Source organism: Vombatus ursinus, unplaced genomic scaffold (genome assembly GCF_900497805.2).
Source record: "Vombatus ursinus unplaced genomic scaffold, bare-nosed wombat genome assembly UNPS02014798.1, whole genome shotgun sequence".
Classification (NCBI taxonomy): domain Eukaryota; kingdom Metazoa; phylum Chordata; class Mammalia; order Diprotodontia; family Vombatidae; genus Vombatus; species Vombatus ursinus.
Window position 1 is genome coordinate 66,452,953 of NW_020954576.1, and position 20,857 is coordinate 66,473,809.

The window sequence follows — 20,857 nt, forward strand, 5'->3', positions numbered from 1 at the left end:
TACAAGACTGGCTGGCCAGCGTGTATACTAGCAGGGTCCAGATGGCTGATTAGCAGTGGCAGTGGAATGATGGTGATTTCCAGACCACAGCACCTTCTGTGTCATTTGGATGTCCCTTCTCTTAGTTTACGTTCTCCAGTGGTATTTGGCTAAGTAATAGCTCAAGGGTAGACAGGGTTTCTTCTCCATGTTTTTTGTGGCAGATCTGTGAAAAGATCCGGGCCCAAATGCAACTATACCCAGATTCATAATAGTTCAGACATTTTTTGGGGGACACCTTCTCTGATTGGCCTCACTTCTCCAGCCTCTTTTAGTGTCTGTGTTACTGTGTTTCTAATCCAGAGGCACCATTACATCTTGTAACAGCACTTTTTTATTGTACTTGAGGTGCTCTACTTCTGTGTTTCTTGTCTCACCAGTTGGGTAATGAGCTTCTTGAGGGAAGGGGCTATGTCAGTGCTGCTTTGTATTCCCAGTGTCTCCTGGCACAGGGTCCTTGTACACAGCAGTTGCTTAATAGTTGGTTAGAGATAGGTTGATAAATACTTGTTAACATTGACATGTTATCATTTCTTTTTTGCAGGAGTACTTGATGGCTGGAGCAGATATTATCGAAACGAATACTTTTAGCAGCACCAGAATTGCCCAGGCTGACTATGGCCTTGAACACTTGGTAAGAATTTTATGTTACTTCTTAGCTGAGAAACTTACCAAGTTATGGTACTGTAGTAATTGTATCTCTTTTGCTTTGGTACATGGCAACTCACTCATTTTCTTTTTTTTTTTTTTAAGGTTTATTGCTACATTAAATTTTTTAAAAATCTTATCTTTTGCTTTTATATCACCTTGATTTCCAAATACATCTCTTTTATATCATTTTAATGTCCAAATATGTCTCCCTGTCTGCTTCCCAGAAAACCATTGTTTAAATTTTTTTCATTAAATTTTTCTTTTTTTTAATGAACAGAAATCTACCTTATCTCCTTCCCATCTTCCCCCTTCATTGTGAAAGAAGGAAAAAACAAAGGCCCTATCACAAACATGCAGAGTCAAGCAAAACAAATTCTCATATTAGCCATGTCAAAAAAATATGTCTTATTCTGCACTCTGAATCCGTCACATTTTTACCAGGAGGTGCATGTGTTTCATTGTGAGTGAGATCAGGATTGGTTACTGTCATTCAAAGTCTTAGAGTTACTAAATCTTTCAAAATTATGTTTACAATATTGTCATTGTATACATTATTCTCTCGGTTCTGCTTAATTCATTATTCATTAGTTCCTACAAGTCTTCCCAGGTTTCTCTGAAATTAGGTACTTCATCATTTCTTTTCTTTTCTTTTTTTTTTTTTTTGGCAAGGCAGTTGGGGTTAAGTGACTTGCCCAAGGTCACACAGCTAGTAAGTGTCTGAGGTCACATTTGACCTCACGTCCTCCTGACTCCAAGGCCAGAGCTCTATCCACTGCACCACCTAGCTGCCCCATACTTCATCATTTCTTATAGCACAATAGTATTCCATCTTATACATCTATCAGAAATTGTTGGGCCATTCCCCAATTGATGGGCACTCCCTCACTTTTCTAATTCTTTGTCACCACGAACAGAATAGCTAGAAATGTTTTTGTACATCCTAAGAGTTTGTTTTGCTTAGATTTATTCCCTCCCTTAACCTACCCTTCCTCTTTTACCTCTCCGTCCTTTTCCCCCTTTCTCACCTCTTTCCCTATTGAATGAAAAGCCTTTCTGTGTGTGTGTGTGTTTGTGTGTGTGTGTGTATTTTTCTCTTCTGATTAGTTCACATGATAGTGAGGTTCAGGTATCTACTGTTTCCCCCACTTCCCCCTTACCTTTGTGTGGACTTAGATATGTGCACTTGATTATGTGGGATAATTTTCCCCATTCTTCCTCTCCCTTCCCTCCCGCTAATGTACAGTATTCCTCTTTACCTCCTTTTCCGTTCTTTTGAGATCATCAAAACATAACAGAGCTGCTCCCAGGCCCTCTATTTAATTAGAGTCCCTCTGTGACCCCTGGTGGTGATAGAGTTCTGAGGGGACACATATATCATCTTCCAGTATTAGGATATAAACATTTTATCCTTTTTTTAAGTCCCTTCTGATTGTATGCATGTATTTAGCTTTTTGTATTTGTTGACTCCTATGATTACAATTCAAAGTTTCGATGTGGCTCTGGTCTTTTCGTCAGAAATGCTTCAAGTTGTCTGTTGGTTTAAAGGTCCTTTTTTGTACCTTTAGCGTTTGTCTAAGTAGTAACTCAAGGGTAAAGATTGTCTCGTCTATGTGTTATTGCAGATGATAGTCCTGAAAGATTCATGTGCAAATTCTGTGTTGTCCAGATGTCTGCCGTAGGTCAGACAGCTTTTCCAGGAAGACTTCTCTTATTAGCCTCGCTACTACTCTAACCATTATTTCTAGTTGATATTATACTCTATTACATTATTTTGTAACGTTAACTTTTTAATTATTGTCAAGTTGCTTTATTTTACCCAGTTTTGCTGGTTGTTATTCTTGGTTGCAAGCCCCCATCCTTTTGCCTTTTGGAATATTGCATTCCAAGTTTTTTGTTACTTTATAATGGTGACAGCTAAGTTGTGTGTGATCCTGCCTGTGATTTCTTGTTACTTGAATTCTTTCTTTTTTGACTGTTTGTACTCTTTTTCTTTGATTAAGAACCTCTGGATTTTGACTGGCATGTTCCTGTAAGTTTTCATTTCAAGAGATGACAAGTAGATTCTTTCTATTTATACTTTGCCCACTGTTTCTAAGAAATCTGAGCAGTTTTCTTTTAAGATTTCTTGAAATATGAGATTTAGGCTCTTTATTTTTGGCCATGGCTTTCAGGTAGTCCAATGATTGTTAAGTTCTGTCCCTTCAGTCTGTTTTCCAGGTTAGCTATTTTTGCTATGAGATACCTTACATTTTTTTTCTTTTGATTTTGTTTTAACATTTTTTCTGGTTTCATGGGGTTATTATCTTCTGTTTGGTCCATTCTAGTTTTCAGGAAGTTTGTTGCTTGGTTAAGGTTTTGTACTTCTTGTGACAAGCTGCTAATTTCCTTACCAGTTCCTTTCTCTGTAGCTCTCATTTCTTTTCCAGTTTTTTTATTCTAGCTTTCTCATTTTATTTACAGACATTTTAAAACTCTTGCTTTGTCTCTTCGAGGAATTCTAGTTAACCCAAAGATGTTTTTTTTTGAGGCATTGCTTTTAGATATTTTAGAGTCATTGTCTCCTTTTGAGTTTCTGTCTTGAGTGTCCCTGTCATGATACTGGTTTTTTATTGTGATAATCTTTTTTTTTTGCTCATTCTTCCAGCATACTTCCTGACTTTTTGTACTTGATGTTAGGGCTGGGCTCTGTGTACTTGTGGAGGGAATTTCTGGACTGGTCTTGCTACTGTTTCCTGGGGTATTGACTGGATTTGTGTCTGAGCAATTCATCTATGGGCTTGCCCTGTTTGGAGTTCTAGCGAGCTCCTGCTAGATTCAGTTACCATTAGCCCACTTGACAGCTCTACAGGTGAAGGGTGACAAAACTTTCACCTTTAGTTCCAGATTTCCTGCCCTGGTTATTCCCCTGTATATTTCAAACTGTGTTGGAGCCTGGAACTGGGACCCTGCTCTGTTTCTGTGTCAGATCCAAACGACTGTTGCTTATTTCTGAACTGTTTGGTACACATCCTAGGGTCCAAGACTCTGCTTCATCCTGGAAAGTCACCACAGTCCCAAATTGCCTTTTCAGTCAACCCTGAAGTTAAGACTGGGAACTGTGTAGTGAGCAACAGAGCTGCTCGTTGGTATTTATTCCTGTACCCTCTCCACGGTGGACCCCTTGTTGCTGGATTTGGAACTCTTTGTTTCCTGAGTTGAGTGCTCCATGCAGCTGTTTCTGGTTAGATCCTGTCTTTAGTGCCTGCAGACCTCTGTCTCTGTCTCCCTGTGCCAACTGGGCTGGAAAATGATTCCCTGTCATTTTTTTCCCCTTGGATTTCATGACTAGGACTCTGTCTGGTGCATTTCTTTTAGGTATGTTTGGAAGCACTGGGGAGGTTAGGAGGAGTTTGGCCATATTTTTTCTTGTTGCTCTTCCATCTTTTCTTGCCTCTCCTCAGTGTCATCCCTTGTAACGAAGAATGAGAGAAAGGTGGAAAAACAGTTTAGCAAAACTAACCAACAAATCAACTGAGTCTGACAATGTATCTAGTATTCCACACACATAATCTTTCACCTCTGAATGGGGGGGGGTAGGTACATTTTCTCCTTTGCCATGTTCAAGCTTGACCGTTACAATTCCACAATGTTCAGTGTCATGAGTTTTGTTTTTGTTTTTTCTGTTTTATATCGTTATAGTCATTGTGTATGTTGTTTTCCTAGTTTTGATTACTTCAGTTTGCATCAGTTTGTAGACTTCTTCCCATACTTCTCTGTATTCTTTATCATCATCATTTGTTACATAGGGCAGTAATATTCTATTCCATTCATATAATCAAATTTTGTTTAGGCATTCCCCTAAATGATGGGCAGATGCTTTGTTCCCAGTTCTGTGGTACTTCAAAAAGTGATGTTAAAATAGTAGCCTCACTGCCTAGTAACTCCATCTCCTCTTGTAACAAAGAAGTATCTTAAAGCAAAACAAACAACATGTGATCATGGCTTATAATATACCCTTTGTTCCAAACCTGTAGTTTCTTACCTCTCTGCTTAGAGGAAGAAGGTATGCTGCATCAGCACTTTGGAGTCAGGACAGGTCATTGTGTAAAGCTGAGTTCTGATTTCTTTTTGGGTTGTTTTCCTCTGTATTCTTGTGGTCATGGGATGTATTGTTCTCTTGGTGCTAATTACTTTGCTCTGTACCCGTTAATTTTCAATGGGCTTACTTTATGGGCAAGTGATCATAAGATGAAAGGGATGCTTATTATGTGATAGGCACTGTGTGTGCTGGGTTTTTGTGAGCTATCTTTAGTATCTGGAGGCTGACATGATTTCTTTTAAGCAACTTAGTGCTTCAGTGCTTCCAGTTTTACAAGATGGTGTGGTGTTAATGTGTGGTGCATACCTTAATGCTTTCTTTCTCCTAGAAAATTTGTGTTACCAACTGAAAGCAGAGACAAGAATGCTTTGGCATTCCTTATTTCTCCCCTGGAATAGAGATGTTTTAAAAGACCCCCATATGCCTGCCTTGTTTATAGAGTTAAAAATGAAATGCATGCTAAAAGCTGGTTTATCTGACATTCTGTTTGCTGAAAATCTCTGGAAAAGAAGCATTTTGCTTGTACGGTGATAATTAATGCTTAAGATGATGACAGTGAGACATTCCAGAATTATAAAGCTCTTTCTGGATCATTACATGTTTAAATTATGTTCAGCATAATTTTGTTAGTCCATTTTATGGTCCTATAATTTTAAAAGAATTAGAATATCAGTTCTATTGAATCTTTGCTTTAGGTTTTAGATGTCATCCAGTTTAAGCCTTACCTAAAATATGTTTGGTAGTCCAAATATCCCACGGACCAGATCACAGAATGTTCGAGCTAGGAGGAAATTTAGAGATTATGTAGTCTATTTCTCAACCTGACAGGAAAAACTGAGTCCCAGGGAAGGCAAGTGACTTGACTAAAGTCACACAGTTAGTGAATGGCAGAGCTATGGCTAGAATTCAGGTTACTAGATTCCAGCCCAGGCACATTTCTTCCTGGTAGCCTAAACGTCAACTCTCTATTAACCAGGGTACACCCCATTCCTTGACTGTAACAGATAAAGAGAAAACTTAGAGCAGGGAGTTTCTTTTAAAAGAAAGTTTTTTTTATCAGCTAACTCACAGAATTACAGAATTTTTCAGAGTGGGAAGGGATCTCAGCAAACATCTATTCCAAGGCAGTGTACCCCGAAGTTAGCCTTATTTCAACATACTCCATATATGGTCATTCAGCCTTTGCTTAAAGACTTCCTTTTCTTTTTCTTTTTCTTTTTTTTTTGTTGAGGCAATCGGGGTTAAGTGACTTGCCCGGGGTCACGTAGCTAGGAAGTGTCAAGTGTCTGAGGCCAGATTTGAACTCAGGTCCTCCTGACTCCAAGGCCAGAGCTCTTATGCACTGTGCCACCTAGCTGCCCCTTAACGAATTCCAATGAGAAAGAATCTTTAAATTCCAAATGGCACTTCTGGATAACCTGCTCGTTGGAGAAGTTTTTCCTTACATCAAGCCTAAATTTGCATTTCTGCAACTTCTATCCATTGTACCCATTTCTGCCCCTTGTGGAAGATCAGATTACATTCAATTTCTCTTCTACATGATGCTTCTTCAAATACTTGAACACAGATATCGTGTCTCCTCCTGAAACGTCTTTTCTTTTTTTAAAAATTAGTAACTTTTGGGGAATGGTTCCAAATTACTTTCTAGAATGACTGTACCTATTTATTTCCCCACCAAATTAGAAGAGCAAGGAAGGAAATAATATCTATTGCATTTATGGATATGGGAAGAGTTAATGATCAAAGAAGGGATAGAGAGATTCTTAGAAGTTAAAAGACATTTTTGATTGCATAAAATTTGAAAGTTTTTTGCATAAATGAAACTAATGAAGTTAAAATTAGAAGAATAACAGTTAACTGGAGAGAAATAATTGCTTTATTCGTAGATATTTCCTCATTCCTCTGATTTTTTTAAGACCTTCGTTTGTGACTTTTTATATCTAAATCGTGTGTCTGTTTAGAACTTATCTTTTTTTTTTTTTTGAGTCAGTCTGGGTTGAGTGATTTGCGCGGGGTCACACAGCTAGTAAGTGTCTGAGGTTGGATTTGAACTCAGGTCCTCCGGACTCCAGGGCTAGTGCTCTATCCACTGCACCATCTAGTTGCTCCTAGAACTTATCTTAGTATATTGTGTGAAAGTTGGTCTAAGCCCAATTTTTGCCAAACTTCTTTCTAGTTTTCTCAGAAGTTTTTGTTGAATAACATGTACTTGTGTTAGTAGTTAAGGGTCTTTTGTGTTTATTGAAAACTGTGTATGTTATTTCCCTAGTTTGTATCTAGTCTATACCTAGTTATGTAGTTAGTCTGTGTGTTATATATCTGTCTGTTTCACTGATTGATTTCCCTGTTCTTTAACTAGTACCAAGTAGTTTTGATGATTACTGCTTTGTTTTGTAGTTTGAAGTGAGACCTCTTTACTCCAAGCTAATGTGCCCAGTTCTTTAATAAATTCTCATAGGTTATGAATGAAAAGCCTTTCACCATCTTGGTTACCTTCCTCTGAATTCTCTCTAGCTTATCACTTTCCTTCTTAAAATGTGGTTCCTAGAACTGGACATACTACAGCAGATATGATCTAACCACAATATAGACCTTAGTGGTGTTCAGTCATTTTTCAGTCATGTCCGACTCTTTGTGACCCCATTTTGGGTTTTCTTGGCAAAGATACTGGAGTAGTTTGCCATTTCCTTCTCCAGCTCATTTGACAGATAAGGAAACTGAGGCAAACAGAGTTAAGCAACTTGTCCAGGGTCACACAGCTAGTATTTGAGACTAGATTTGAATTTGAGTCTTCCTGACCCCAGGCTCAGCACTCTATCCGTTGTGCTCCTAGCTGTCCATAAAACATTTTGGATACTTCTTGCATAATTCCAAACTGCTTTCCATACTGGTTGGACCAATTCATAGTTTTATTAATAATGTGTTAGTGTGCTCATCTTTTCACGACCCTTCCAACATGGACTAGTTTCATTTTTTGTCATCTTTGCCAGTCTGCTGGTTCCTGGGTAAAATGTAAGAGCTATTTTGATTTATGTTTCTCTTATTAGTAAATTGGAATATTCTTTCATATAGTTATTAATAGTATGCAGTCCTTTCCAGAGCAGTTTATTCATCAATCAAACATTTATTATATATCTGCTATATGCCAGGCACTGTTCTGGCAAAACAAAGAGGCGAAAGACAGTCCCTGCCCTCAAGGTGCTTACAGTCTCATGGGGGAGACAACATGCAAACAAATATCTATAAAGCATGCTAAATACAAGATAGGAAATAATTAACAAAGGGAAGGCAATGGAATTATGAGGGGTTGGGGAAAGCTTCTTATAGAAAGTACTTTGACCCTTTATTGAGGACGGTACTGTATTATTTGAGAGTTAGCATTAATACAGTATGTTGCTGTGATAATCCCTTCATTTGCCTCTTTTCTTTTCTGCGGGGGAGAAATGCAGGGAAGAATAATATTTGCCATTTCTTTTTAAGGCTTATCGACTGAACAAATGTTCTGCAGAAGTGGCTAGAAAGGCAGCAGATGATGTGACTTCCCAAACAGGTAAGGGACTCTTTCTCATTCTCTGTCTCTCCACCCCTTCTCCCCCCTTTGCTCCTAGGAGGACCGTTTGTCTTTCTTCTCCTTACTAGACTGTAAGCTGGTTATCTTCTATTCATTTTAACTGTGTGACACTTTGACCTGGCATCTGCAGTCCTATTACATGTTAACTCTGTAATGAGGGCCTTGGCTTCCGTATGTATTTAGGACTGAGTGGCTTTTTTTCCTCCTCTTTTCTGGAAGGGCATTATCAGACTGATGAAATGGCAGCTTCCCATTTAGATTACCATTAGAATGTTTTATTTGGCAGTTTTCTGGTGTTATCCTTCCTTCTCTCCCTCCTCCTTCCTCCCTCTCCCTCCCTGCAAAGTGATTTGCTTGGCTGGATAAAGAGAGGCTTTGATTTGGATATCCTTCACATTGTGTAGCTCGATGTCCTTGAATGCTCTGCACTGCATGGAGACGTGTAATCAGATACTGCAGTGCTAGGACTCAGGAAGATGTGTCTCTAAGCAGCCCCCTGCCCGCCACTAACGCATTTAGGTAGCAGCTTGAAGTAGGGGTGGGGGGATTGGATGCCAGGTGGAGCCTCCAGATTTGTTATATTGCCACCATAAGAGAGCTTTTGAAGGAGGAATGTCAGGTGTTTATATGCATAGCATACTAATGAAAGCCAAGGCAATTTATGGGGGAACTCTGTTTCAAAGTTCATGGTAACATATAGCAGGTTGCCCAAACACGCACAGGTCTTCAGGATGTTGGTCCAGCTGTAGGAGAGGGAAATGAGATTTTTTTCCCTCCTTTGTATGCGTTGTGTAGTTCAACTTTAGAAAAGATAAAGGCAACACAGGTTTTATTGTTTTGTTGTTTTTTTTTTCCAAAAATGTCAAAAATCTGTGGCTTATTAAATAGCTATATTCACCCAGCTTTTCTAGTTGTATTGTGACTCAGAGTCTGGAGCCTCAGGTTAATGAATGGTTAAGATCAATAAAAAGTGATAAATTATGTGATACTTTTGACTTCTGTTTAGGGGGAAATGAACTAAAATGATTCTTATGCTCTAAATATCCAAAAGCTGTCAGAGAATATGTTGCACACAGAAAAATCAAAGGATGCCTTCAAATTAAAGGATTATTCAAACAAATGTGAATGTGTTAAATCCTTTTTCATTCATTGATTCCTGATTTCCTAGTTTTGTAAGTTTCTGAGATGATTGTTATTCAAAGATGATTATTAGATGTACTCACCATTTGTTTGTAAGCTCCTTGGGGGCAGGGACTGTCTTTTGCTTCCTTTTGCATCCTCTGTACTTAGCACAGTGTCCGACACATAGTAGGTGTTTAATCAGTGTTGATTGATTGATTGAAGATGAGGAAGGATTTCAAATATCTGGCACATACTAAATGCTTAAATGTTGATTGATTAGATGAAAGTATTATTTTTATTACATTAAAAGTTATGGAAATGCTTGTTTTATCCCATAAGTTAAAAATAAAATAAATAAAAATTTAAAAAAAATACTATTTAGTTTAAAGTCAACAAGGATTCTTTAAGATTATATGATGACCAGACAATAACCCTGCAGTGGTGATGGCATAGGTTATTCTGACTGGTGTGAAGTTTTATTAACTTGTAGCCAGGCGATTGCGATTCCATACAGTGATTGAACAACTTGAAAATTCATCTTTTTCTTTTTTTCTGTTTTCAAAGGGATTAAGAGGTTTGTAGCAGGGTCCATAGGTCCCACCAATAAGACCCTCTCTGTGTCCCCCTCTGTGGAAAGACCGGATTACAGAAACGTTAGTGAGTATTTTTTTTTTTCTGCTTTAGCTTGCTTTTTGGATTGTGCTGATGTTGTGATTACCTCTCTCTGAAGGCTACAGAACCTTTCAAAGCCCCCCAAAGTGAGACTTATTTTCTTTCTCTTTTTGTGCCCTTTTTCTTCTTGTCTCTGTCTGGATTATGCTAGCCCAAAATGATAGATACAATTGTCCTCACTTTTTTAATTCCAAGAACATCTTTAGGCCCATTTCCAAAGGAGTAGAGTATAATTCTTTCGTGTGTTCTTTGCCACCTTCTCCGTACCCCCGTTAGTTTTAGTTTTCTCATTGTCTGAGGCCAGTCTTGGGATAGTAATTGGATCTTAGTCTGTTCATTTGGCACATTATTTATCTTTGTAGTTCCATTCTCCCTTTGCCCTGAAGAAATTGACATCTTTCCAGTTGTTACAACTAATGTGAGATAGAAAAAGGGGAAGGAAGCTGCTTTGGGTGGTTGGAGTTAGCTACTTGCGTTCTGATGTCTTTTATGTGTATAAGTGTGTGTATTATTTGTCCCATGAAAGCTTAAGATTCTTGAGGACTAGGACTATGCCTTTTGTTTGCTCTGTCCGTCTAGGTACCATGTATTATAAGGCTTAATGCTTTTTAAAAGTACATTTTTGATGATGACTTTTACTTTTAAATCACTTTTATTTCCCAGTGTATTACTCTTCTCTCTCCCTCCCAGAGAGTCATCCTTTATGAAAAAGAATAAAACAGAGGAAAAAGCAACAGTTCAGCAAAACTATGACATTATATGTAGTGCTCCACACCCATATTCTTAAACATTTGCAAAGAAGTGAGAGTCGAGGTGTCTTTCCTTTTGGGCTTAATAAATGTTAGCTATGGTCAGTTAGTTGGTGCAGTGGATAGAGAGTTGGGCCTGGAGTCAGGAAGACTCCATTTCCTGAAATAAAATCTGGCCTCAGACACTTAACTAGCTGTGTGACCCTGCAGGTCACTTAACCCTGTTTGCTTCTGTTTCCTTATCTGTCAAATGAACTGGAGAAGGAAATGACAAACCACTCCAGTATCTTTGCCAAGAAAATCCCAAATAGGGTCACAAAGATTTGGACACGACTGAAATGACTGAACAACAACAAAACAGCTAGTTTAGGACCTATTAGGCCATCGTATCATTTTTAAGGGTAAATAAGGAACTGGACCTAGGGTCAGAGGACCTAAGTATAGTCCCAGGTCTGATGCTTATTAGCTTAAATTAGAGCCACTGACTGCAGGATTTATAATGCGAGCTCCTTGAGTTTGAGGAATTTAAGAAGGAAGAGACTTGTTAAATTTATCCTACCCATTTCAAGTCCTTTTTTGGCAAATGCCTTCAAAATGAGTGACTTAGTAACCTAAGTGTCTACACTAGGGAAGGGAAAAGGAAACCCATGAACAAGATTACATGCCAAAGTAGATTTATTAAAAGATTTTCTTTGTAGCAGACTGGAGGCAGGAGTTCGGGTACTTTGGAACTCCCAATCTATGTGCAGATGGGGTTTGTGTTGTGGTAGCTCCAAAGATGGTTTTCCACCTTTCCCTTGTTATATAGGAAAGATCCCATCTCTGATGCTTCTAAGATATGCCTCCTCCTTTTTTGGGGAGTTCCAGGATGGTGATTGGTAGAGCATAGCGTGTCCAATCTGCTACCCAGCAGGTCCAGAGCTACACTTTTGGATCTTTGAGCACAGTAATTGGTTGAAAGAATGATAATGATGAAAATTACCCAGTGTTAACTAAAAAGAGGGATGTGTAGAGAATCTTGTCCATGATGCTAGGTACAGTGAGGCCATCTGGGACCTTTATCTATGAAGATATTTGGGGGAAAAGGAGAGACCAAAGTTGGTTTTAAGAATGAAAGCAAGAAAGTGAGGAGTAATTAACACTTACAGGATACATGCCAATTATCTGGCAGGTGCCTGGAGAATGTCCTTGGATTGTTCCCTGGTGGAGGAGGAGTCAAAAGCCTTTACAGAGGTGCTTAGGGGTTTTTCCATTGGGATTCTACTTTTGAAATGCTAACTTTGATTTTATGAAGGAGGAAAAATAAAATTTCCATGTACATGATTCTAACAAAGGAGAAAGATTTTACTATTATGTATAGTGGATAGGCACTAGATCTGTGATTTCATTGGTAAAGGGAACTCCCAGATGAGGGAGCTCTCTTTACCAAAGCATGACATCTCTTTTTCTGCGTCTTTTTAATCTTAGACGATTCCCTTGAGCGCTGAGAGGTTTAGTGATTTGTGCAGGGTCCCCCAGCCGATATGTGTCAGAGGTGAGACTTGAACCCAGATCTTTTTGACTCCAAGGCTGGCTCTTTATCTCCTATGACACCTTCCCTTACTTATATATAAATGGGCACATTCATGTCCATAGCAAACAGTCTTAATTTACTTACATTCTCTAGAGTGAGGAAGGATATTGCTAATATTAACAGTGTTCTAAGAAGCAACAGTATATCCTTATATGCATAATTATGAAGAAGTATAGAACTACATGGGCCAAATAAGTATAGAAAGCATTGTAGCAGTTAAAGATTTGTTAGCTCTTCCATATGGCTAAGTAATCCTGGGCAGGCCACTTAACCTCTCTCAAGTCTCAGTTTTCTTATCCATAAAATGGATATAATAACTTTTTTTAAACTTTATAGTGGTGCACATTAAAAGATATAATATGTATTTATAAATCTTGTTGAGTTGTTTTAGTTGTGTCTTACTCTTTGTGAACCCATTTGGGATTTTCTTGGCAAAGATAGTGCAATGGTTTGTCATTTCCTTCTTCAACTCAATTTACAGATGAGGAAACAGAGGCACACAGGGTAAAGTGACTTGCCTGGGGTCACACAGCTCCACAGTGTCTGAAGCCAGATTTGAACTCAGGAAGGAAGATAAGTCTTCCTGACTTCAGGCCTGACATTCTCTCTACTGTGCCACCTAGCTGCCCATTTATAAACCTTAAGGTGTTACATAAATACAAACAATTATAAAGGGTTTCTGGCTCCTAATATAGGACTGACCCTTCACTTCGTCCTACTTTTGTCCTGGCAGTTTTTTAATAAATGAAGCCTGCTTTTTAACTAGGTCACTTTTTGGATTTCTTTGTTAGAATTGAATTTTGCAAGACCTTTATAATTGTCTGATAAAAGAGGATTTAATTATAAACTCTGGGTCACCCAAGGGAGTAGAGATATTTTACTTTAAAACATATATGGATGATGTTGAAATCTTAATTAAGCTAGTCTCTCCTTCTCCAAACCTTTATGCCTATAGTTGCTAATAGGAAGGAAAATCACCTTTAAAGCAGGCTGTATTCTCTGTTTTTTTGCCTACCTTTCTATAAAGGCAGGGAAAATGACAGAGGAACAAGCAAAGAACAAAAATAATCCACAAATAGAATTATTGATTTTGAGTTGGTAAGACTCAAACTGTGGGTTTAAAGGCTGTCTGCCACCCAAAGACTTTCCCAGCCAAACAAACTTGTCACTGAACTGTGTGTGGGTGCCTCTGCCATAGTGATGAGGCTTCTATAACCTAAGGAAGTTTATTATCGGTATTGGGGAGAGTGTTATTAAAACTATTTGTCTATTGCCCACTCTTCCCTTAGATTAATTGAGCTTGCATGCTATAAAACCCTGAGATCCTCTTCAGACACATCACTGTCTAGCAAGATGCTTCCCCCATCTTGTACCTGTAAGGTTGATTTTTTTTGACCCTGTGAAAGACTTGGTTTCTTTGAATCAATTCTTGTCTTACTCACTCAAGTTGATTTTGAGGTTGATTGAAGAGTTAATAGCTCTCTGTTTTGGGTAAATTCATTTTTCATGCATTTGATTAAGATTTACAGGGCTTCCTGAGGAAGGGAGATGACTAGAGCAGGTTACATGGTGAGGACATGTAGGCATTGCAGAATCTCCCCCAGCAGTCTGCCAGCACACCTCGGGTTTTACCTAGCTTTTCTCTTTTGGCAGTTAAGTGATTTATTCGTAGAGGTGTCAGCATGTAGGGATCTTAAATCCAACTTGAGTCATTTTTCCAGATGAGCAAAGGCAATTTTTAAAAGTGTAGAGAATTTGAACAGGCTAAAATTAATGGTTGTTTGAGGGGCCATCCAAAGGTAGGGGATGCAAAAGAACATTCTTATTATTCTAGAGGATGTAAAAGAACATTCATGTTCTTACTGTTTTTAAAAGAAAGTGAGATAGACAGTAAAGGGAAGTGTAACAGTTTGTTTTTGAACAGGGCAGCAGATATGTCCCTCTTCATTTTTGGTTTGTGGATTAGAACTTGAGAAAATTTCTTTGCATTTTGGGGCTGAGTACTGGAGGAGGTGGGTAGGAGACAGGGTCAGGACTTAGGATTTGTATTTCCCCAGTTCCTTTCTCTATTTATTATAATATCCAACTCGACATGGTGGCAGGCACCTGTAAATTCCTGCTGTGAGGAGGACTGAGGTTGGCATTTCTCTTGAATTCAGGTGTCCTAAGCTTCATAAGGGCTAAGCTGATAGGGTATTTACTTTAAATGTGGCACTGATATGGTAAGCCTATGTCAGTAGGGGGACTACTGGGCTGCCTGAGGAGGGGACAAGATGGCTCAGGTCAGAAATGGAGCAGATCAAAGCTCCTGGGCCTCTCACTTGTGGAATTGGACCAATGAGTGGCTGCCATACTTCAGACTGGGCAAGGTAGAGAGGCCTTGTCTCCAGAAAACCAACCAACCAACCAGACAAACTAACAAACCAAAAAAAAAAAACCCATCCAAACTAAGACTGGGATCACCAGGTAGCTCCTTCACCAGAATTGGAGTGGTGAGATGAAGGCACTTGGTATTTCCCAGAATGATGTGATATAGGAGATTACCTGTTACTAGGCCATCTTGGGAAAAAATGTGGTTGCAACAGAACCAGCTTAGGAAAAAGACTTGGAGGCCTAAATCTTTGTTGTTGGTTAGTTGTTTAGTTGTGTCTGACTCTTCATGACCACATTTGGGGTTTTCTTGGCAAAGGTACTGGCGTGGTTTACCATTTCCTCCTCTAGCTCATTTTACAGATGAGGAATCTGAGGCAAACAGGGTTAAGTGATTTGTCCAGGGTCACACAGCTGATAAGTGTCTGAGGCCAGATTTGAACTCAGGAAGATGAGTCTTCCCAGCTGTAGGTCTAGTGCGCTGTCCATTGCACCACCTAGGATCTGGCTGATAGAATTCATTCATCATTGATTTGTTTTAATAAACACTTATCTTGTCACAATGAAGAGCAAAAGGAGAATCTTTGGATGTAGCAAATAAGACAAAAGAAATGTTTGGACTCTTGATCTCCTACAGCTCCACTTATTAATATCATTAATTTGCTCATATTTACAAAGTGCTTTCCTTACAGTAATCCTGTTAGGTACAAGGAAGCTGAGGCTAAGAGGCGTTAAATGGCTTACTTAAGTCACATGGTCAGGGTCAGAGTCAAGATTTAAACCCAGTTCTTCTCAGGCCCAGTTTTTTGGGGTTTCTGTTACATTAGGCTCTTTCCAATTTTACAGGAAATTTCTAGGAAATCAGACTCAGGGCTGAAGTGACTGAACATTTTAAGTTTGGTCTCAGTGCCTTAACATATAGGGAAGCCCCCTCTTTATAATTCTGATGATAAGGGATCAAGCTAACGTCTTGGTGATATTGTATCATATAGGGGACCCCCTTTATAATTCTGATTAAAGGGATCAAACAGTATCCTTGTGATATTACTTGTTTTATGTTTCTCTGTGGCATATGGAGCTTTCATTGCATGTAGCTGTTAAGTTTGAGAAGACACATCAACCAATATTATCTGTAAATCCATTTGGCAGACTTCTATTGTACTTATGCTTTACCTATGTACTCAGGTCTTACTTGATTTATTAAAAACCATCTCTTACATGAAGCAGAAAATCTATTTTATAGCCAGAAAGAGCAAGCCCCAAATGCTAGTCATTCTCTCCTGCACATCTAATGATTATGCAGGCGACCTTATATTTGTTTTTCTGTGTTTGCACAGGTGGATCACAAGTCTCTGCACCATCTTATACCTATGACTTGCAAAGAGTAGTGATGCCCTTGAACTCTGCAATTTAAATACATGGTTCACTCATGCTGAAGGTTTTTTTTTTTTTTTCCCCTGGGATAGACTCAGGACTCTCCACGTGGTGGGTGTTCAGTAAATATTTGATGACTGATGTGCCTTGTTTGGTTTCTGTTTTTCAGCCTTTGATGAACTAGTTGAAGCTTACCACGAACAAGCCAGAGGACTTCTAGATGGTGGAGTTGACATCTTATTGGTAGAAACTATTTTTGATACTGCCAATGCTAAGGTGAGTTTAGGGAGGAAAATTTGGTTGCAGGAAGGAGAAAAGACCCTCTCAATTTAGTAAGAAGGCACTCATACCGCTTATTGAGTTAAGCACCATCCTTGTTTTCATCCTCTGTAAATTGTTATTATCATAAATATGTAATAAATATGTAAAATGTTATTATCATGAATATGTAATAGAGACCAGAAAACAAATTTCCCCAAAAACAATTTCTCCTTAAATTTTAGAGTATAAACATGATAAAACATGGGTTAAACTAGTGGAGGTGAACCCATCACATGGAAATCTCAGATCTATCAAAGTGATGCAGCTTTTTTCATTAAAGGGGTCTAATAGCTTTCAATTCAAGTTTATCTCCCGTTTTCTGAAAGAGATGTATTACTAGGTTACTTCTTTGTGGAAAGTCCTTTCTTTTTCTTTTTTCTTTTTTCTTTTATTTATAATTAGCTTCCTATTTATCTTCTTATTGACTTAGTTATCATTTTAGTTGCATTACATTCATTTCTTTTGGTCAAGGAGATAGCTACTAACAACAAATGTATTGGAGGATCATGGTATTTAAAGGAATGGTTTTTATAAAGCACTCAGTCCTTTTGTAAAGTGAATAATCATTCCTTGTTTGGTCAACTTTGAAAGTTGACATTGATATATTATGTTTTCTTATAGCTGTCACACCTTTTCAAAAAAACCAGCTAATTTTTAAAAAAGATTTATTATGAACAATATTGAACTTCATTATCATCAATTAAACTTGCTTTGCCACTTTTTACATTGAAATAAATGAAATTTATTACATAAAGTGTCATAACAATTTTTCATTTGCTTTCTGTTTCCATCAGTTTTCTCTGGTCCATTCATTCTTATTCACTTTCCTCTTATGTATTCATGCTTGAGAGGCAGTGTGGCACAATGGATTGAGAGCCAGCCTTGGTTTTGGAGGATGGGTTCAAGGTCTGTCTCTGACACATGGTAGCCGTATGCTCTTGGGCAGGTCTCTGAAGGAGCTCTCTTAAGACTATAAGATACAAATAAGGTGCCAGTCTACATTCATAGGGGAATTTTTTCATGGGGAGCTTCCTCAGCTGATGAAATCATGGATCCAGTCAGAATGTAGTCATAGTTACATCCACATCTATTGTTGAACATATACCATGAGAGTAATATATTAAAAAAAAAACCCTTGGGGGAAGCTAGGTGGCACAGTAGATAGAGCTCTAGCCTTGAAGTCAGGAGGACCTGAGTTCAAATGTGGCCTTAGAAACTTGACACTTATTAGCTGTGTGACCCTCGACAAGTCACTTAACCCCAACTGCTCACCAAAAAGCCAAAAAAAAATCCTAACTCTACAAAGATATTCACAAAAGTATTGTTTGTAACTTTAGATAATTGGAAGCAACTAAAATGTCCAATAATTGGGGAATGTTTAAACACATTTTGGTACATTAATATACTGGAGCTGTTAAGACAGATAAGAGTAAAGATTTTGAGGAAATATTGAAAACCTCCAGAATTAAGTTTTAAAAAGTTTTATTGATATCTTTTTTACACTTATTTCATTTCTGTATATACACCTCAATTTTCTTCTTTGACCATCCCTTTCAACAACAACAACCAAAAAAAGCTAAGGAAGATGAATAATCATTTCTAAGATGAATAACAACACTTTCTAAGTATCTGTGACCCAGTCACTGGATTTGAAGATGAAACGGAACTCTGACCTCCAGAGACCGAGTTTGACTCAGTGCACAGGGTACACTCTGAGTAGATTGTGGAGGTAGTGTACAGTACGTATTGTACGCTTTGTCCCTGATCCCTCACCTCTCTTCTGAAGGAGAGGAGGGTCACGGAAGCCTAGGTTTGTAGCTGCTCTATAGGCCAACCCCCTTTGTTCAAAGTCACACATATAGCGATAGAGATAGAATTTGAACCCAAGTTCTTTGGCACCAAATCCATGCTTCATTATCTGTTTTTTGGGACCAAGAATGGTCCTTGAAATTAGAATTTGGCCTCTCCTTAGTGTTGTTTTCTTTTTTCATTATTTTAGTCATTATATTTATTCTTCTCCTGGTTTTGCTTAAGTTGTATCATCAATTCATTAGAAGTTTTCCTGTGATTCTTTGAATTTCTTATATCCGTTTTTTTCTTTAATTCTATAATACTCCATTACATAGGCAGCAAGGTGGCTCAGTGGATAGAGCACTGGTCCTGGAGTCAGGAAGACCTGAGTTCAAGTCTGGCCTCAGGCACTTCCTAGCTGTGTGACCCTGGGCAAGTCACTTAGCCTCTGTTTGCTTTAATCCACTGGAGAAGGAAATGGCAAATCACTCTAGTATCTTTGCCAAGAAAACCCCATGGACGGTATAGTGAAACACAACTTGAACAACAATGACAAATTCTATTACATTCATATCCCACAGTGTGTTCAGTCATTCCCCAGTCGTGCCCACCTCCTTTGTTTCTGGTTTTCTTTTTTACTATCATAAAAAAAATGCTGCTATTAATATTTGATTTTTTTTTTTGCTTGAGGTAATATACTTGAAAAAGCCTTAAATTAGGAGGAGTCAGAAGACATTTAGGTTCTAGTCCTGGTCACTTAATAAACTAATTATGAAACCTTGGACAAGTGAGTGTGAGCCTCTATTTCCTTACCTGTAAATATAGGAGGAAATAATTCCCTCCCTGCCTACCTCACTAGAGTTATTATAAGGCTCAGATGATAGGATGCACTTCAAAGCCTTGTGTTCTACAAATGTGATGACTGAGACATTTTATTCCATATTGAAATTTGTATTGAATTGCAGTATATGCCAGTCATAGTATCTTTCCATGCAGACATACTTCCTAAGTTCTGTGGAAAGAGAACTTAAATCATAAAATTTTAACATTGGAAGGGACCTTAGAAGTCATCAGATTCAACCTCTTGTACAATATAGGAATGTTTTATGTAGTATATCTGATAAATGGTTACTTAGGCTCTGCCTGAACTCTTTGAGACAGCTTGTGGTTCTGTGGTTGAACACCTGAAAACATACCCAGAAGTGGATCTCTCCAGATGTGGCCAGATTGTGGGTTCAGAGTGTAGCAGGAGCAGGTATTCCCTCCCTTGATCCAAATGCCATGCTCCTGTTCCCGCCTTCAGAGATCACAGTAATTTTTTGAGTCTTGTCCTTTGGAAGCTGTGTGGTACTATGGAAAGGAGTACATGCTCTGAAGTCAGAACATTTGGCTTCTAACACTACCTTTTATTCTTACTACCTAGCTCACTCTAGGTAAGTCACTTAATTCCTTTGGGCCTCAATTTCTTCATCTGTAAAATGATGGGGCTAGAGTAGATTGCCTCAGAGATGGTTTCTTCCAGCTCTAGATCTCTAGTCCTATGTATGTATTATATAGAGAGATATAGAAAGCAGAGTGACTTGTTTTTTAGATATGTTTGTGTGTGTGTGAGGTGTCTGTGGGCAGGGGAAAAAGAAGAGCTTTTTTTTAGATTTTCAAGAGGAAATGATCTTTCTGGGGGTGAAATTTCAGCCAGCATTTATTTTGTTTTAATATCCACAGTGGTCATGCTTGAGATGTATGATATAAATTTGCAATATGTAAAAGTTATAATTGTCAGTAGTTATGTTGGCAGTCATATTAGTTACAGTTTTCTGTATCTCCCTGAAGACAAGAGACCGATTGATACTCTACAAATCCCTATACACTTAGTACCGTGCAGAGTACCCAGGGATGCTTGATAAATATTGCTTCCCTGAATTTTTGGTGAAGTATTGTCACTCGTCCCTTCTATGCCTCCTTCTCCCTGAAACTTAGAGTATACGTTCTGTTGTGGCATTACAATTCTTGCACTCAACGTAACTGAACCCTAGCACTCTTGAATTCTCCCCATATGCTTAGGACAGTGCCTTACATATAGCATGCACTTTAAAAGTGTTTATTGAATTGAACTGTATGTAAGCTAGCTGCTTTCTGAAGATAGCAGCATGTAGCCCAGGGAAGAAAGGGTTATGTTTTCTTATGGACAGCAAGAGAGGATGACATCCCAATTTCCCAGGTTTTTCTCACTTTTACCTTGTTTTAGTAGGAAATGGGTGGACGTGGAACATTGTTCTTCAAATGTTCATTAGTTTCTTATGATTGGTCCATTTCCCATATGTGGCTCATCTCCAAGATGGTTAACTTTATTTTTTTTTAATTTAGTATTTTATTTCTGCCCAATTACATGGAAAAATAATTTTTAACATTCATTTTTAAAATTTTGAGTTCTAGATTCTTTCTATCCTTCCCCACCCCCCTCATTGAGAAGGCAAACAACTTGATATAGGTTATACCTGTGTGTTCATGCAAAACATATTTCCATATTAGTCATGTTGTAAAAGAAA

General features: G+C 38.3%; 1 protein-coding gene across 3 annotated transcripts in view; it reads left to right on the forward strand.

Annotated features, from left to right (window-relative positions):
- The window catches only part of LOC114049743 (methionine synthase), a 134,202-nt gene that overhangs the window by 18,323 nt on the left and 95,022 nt on the right, over window positions 1–20,857 (forward strand). For all 3 annotated transcript variants that reach the window (XM_027871134.1, XM_027871133.1, XM_027871135.1), the window contains exons 3-6: window positions 584–673; window positions 8,249–8,318; window positions 10,026–10,118; window positions 16,369–16,475. In XM_027871134.1, coding sequence (XP_027726935.1) covers window positions 584–673; window positions 8,249–8,318; window positions 10,026–10,118; window positions 16,369–16,475 — 360 coding nt within the window. The remainder of the gene's footprint in view (window positions 1–583; window positions 674–8,248; window positions 8,319–10,025; window positions 10,119–16,368; window positions 16,476–20,857) is intronic.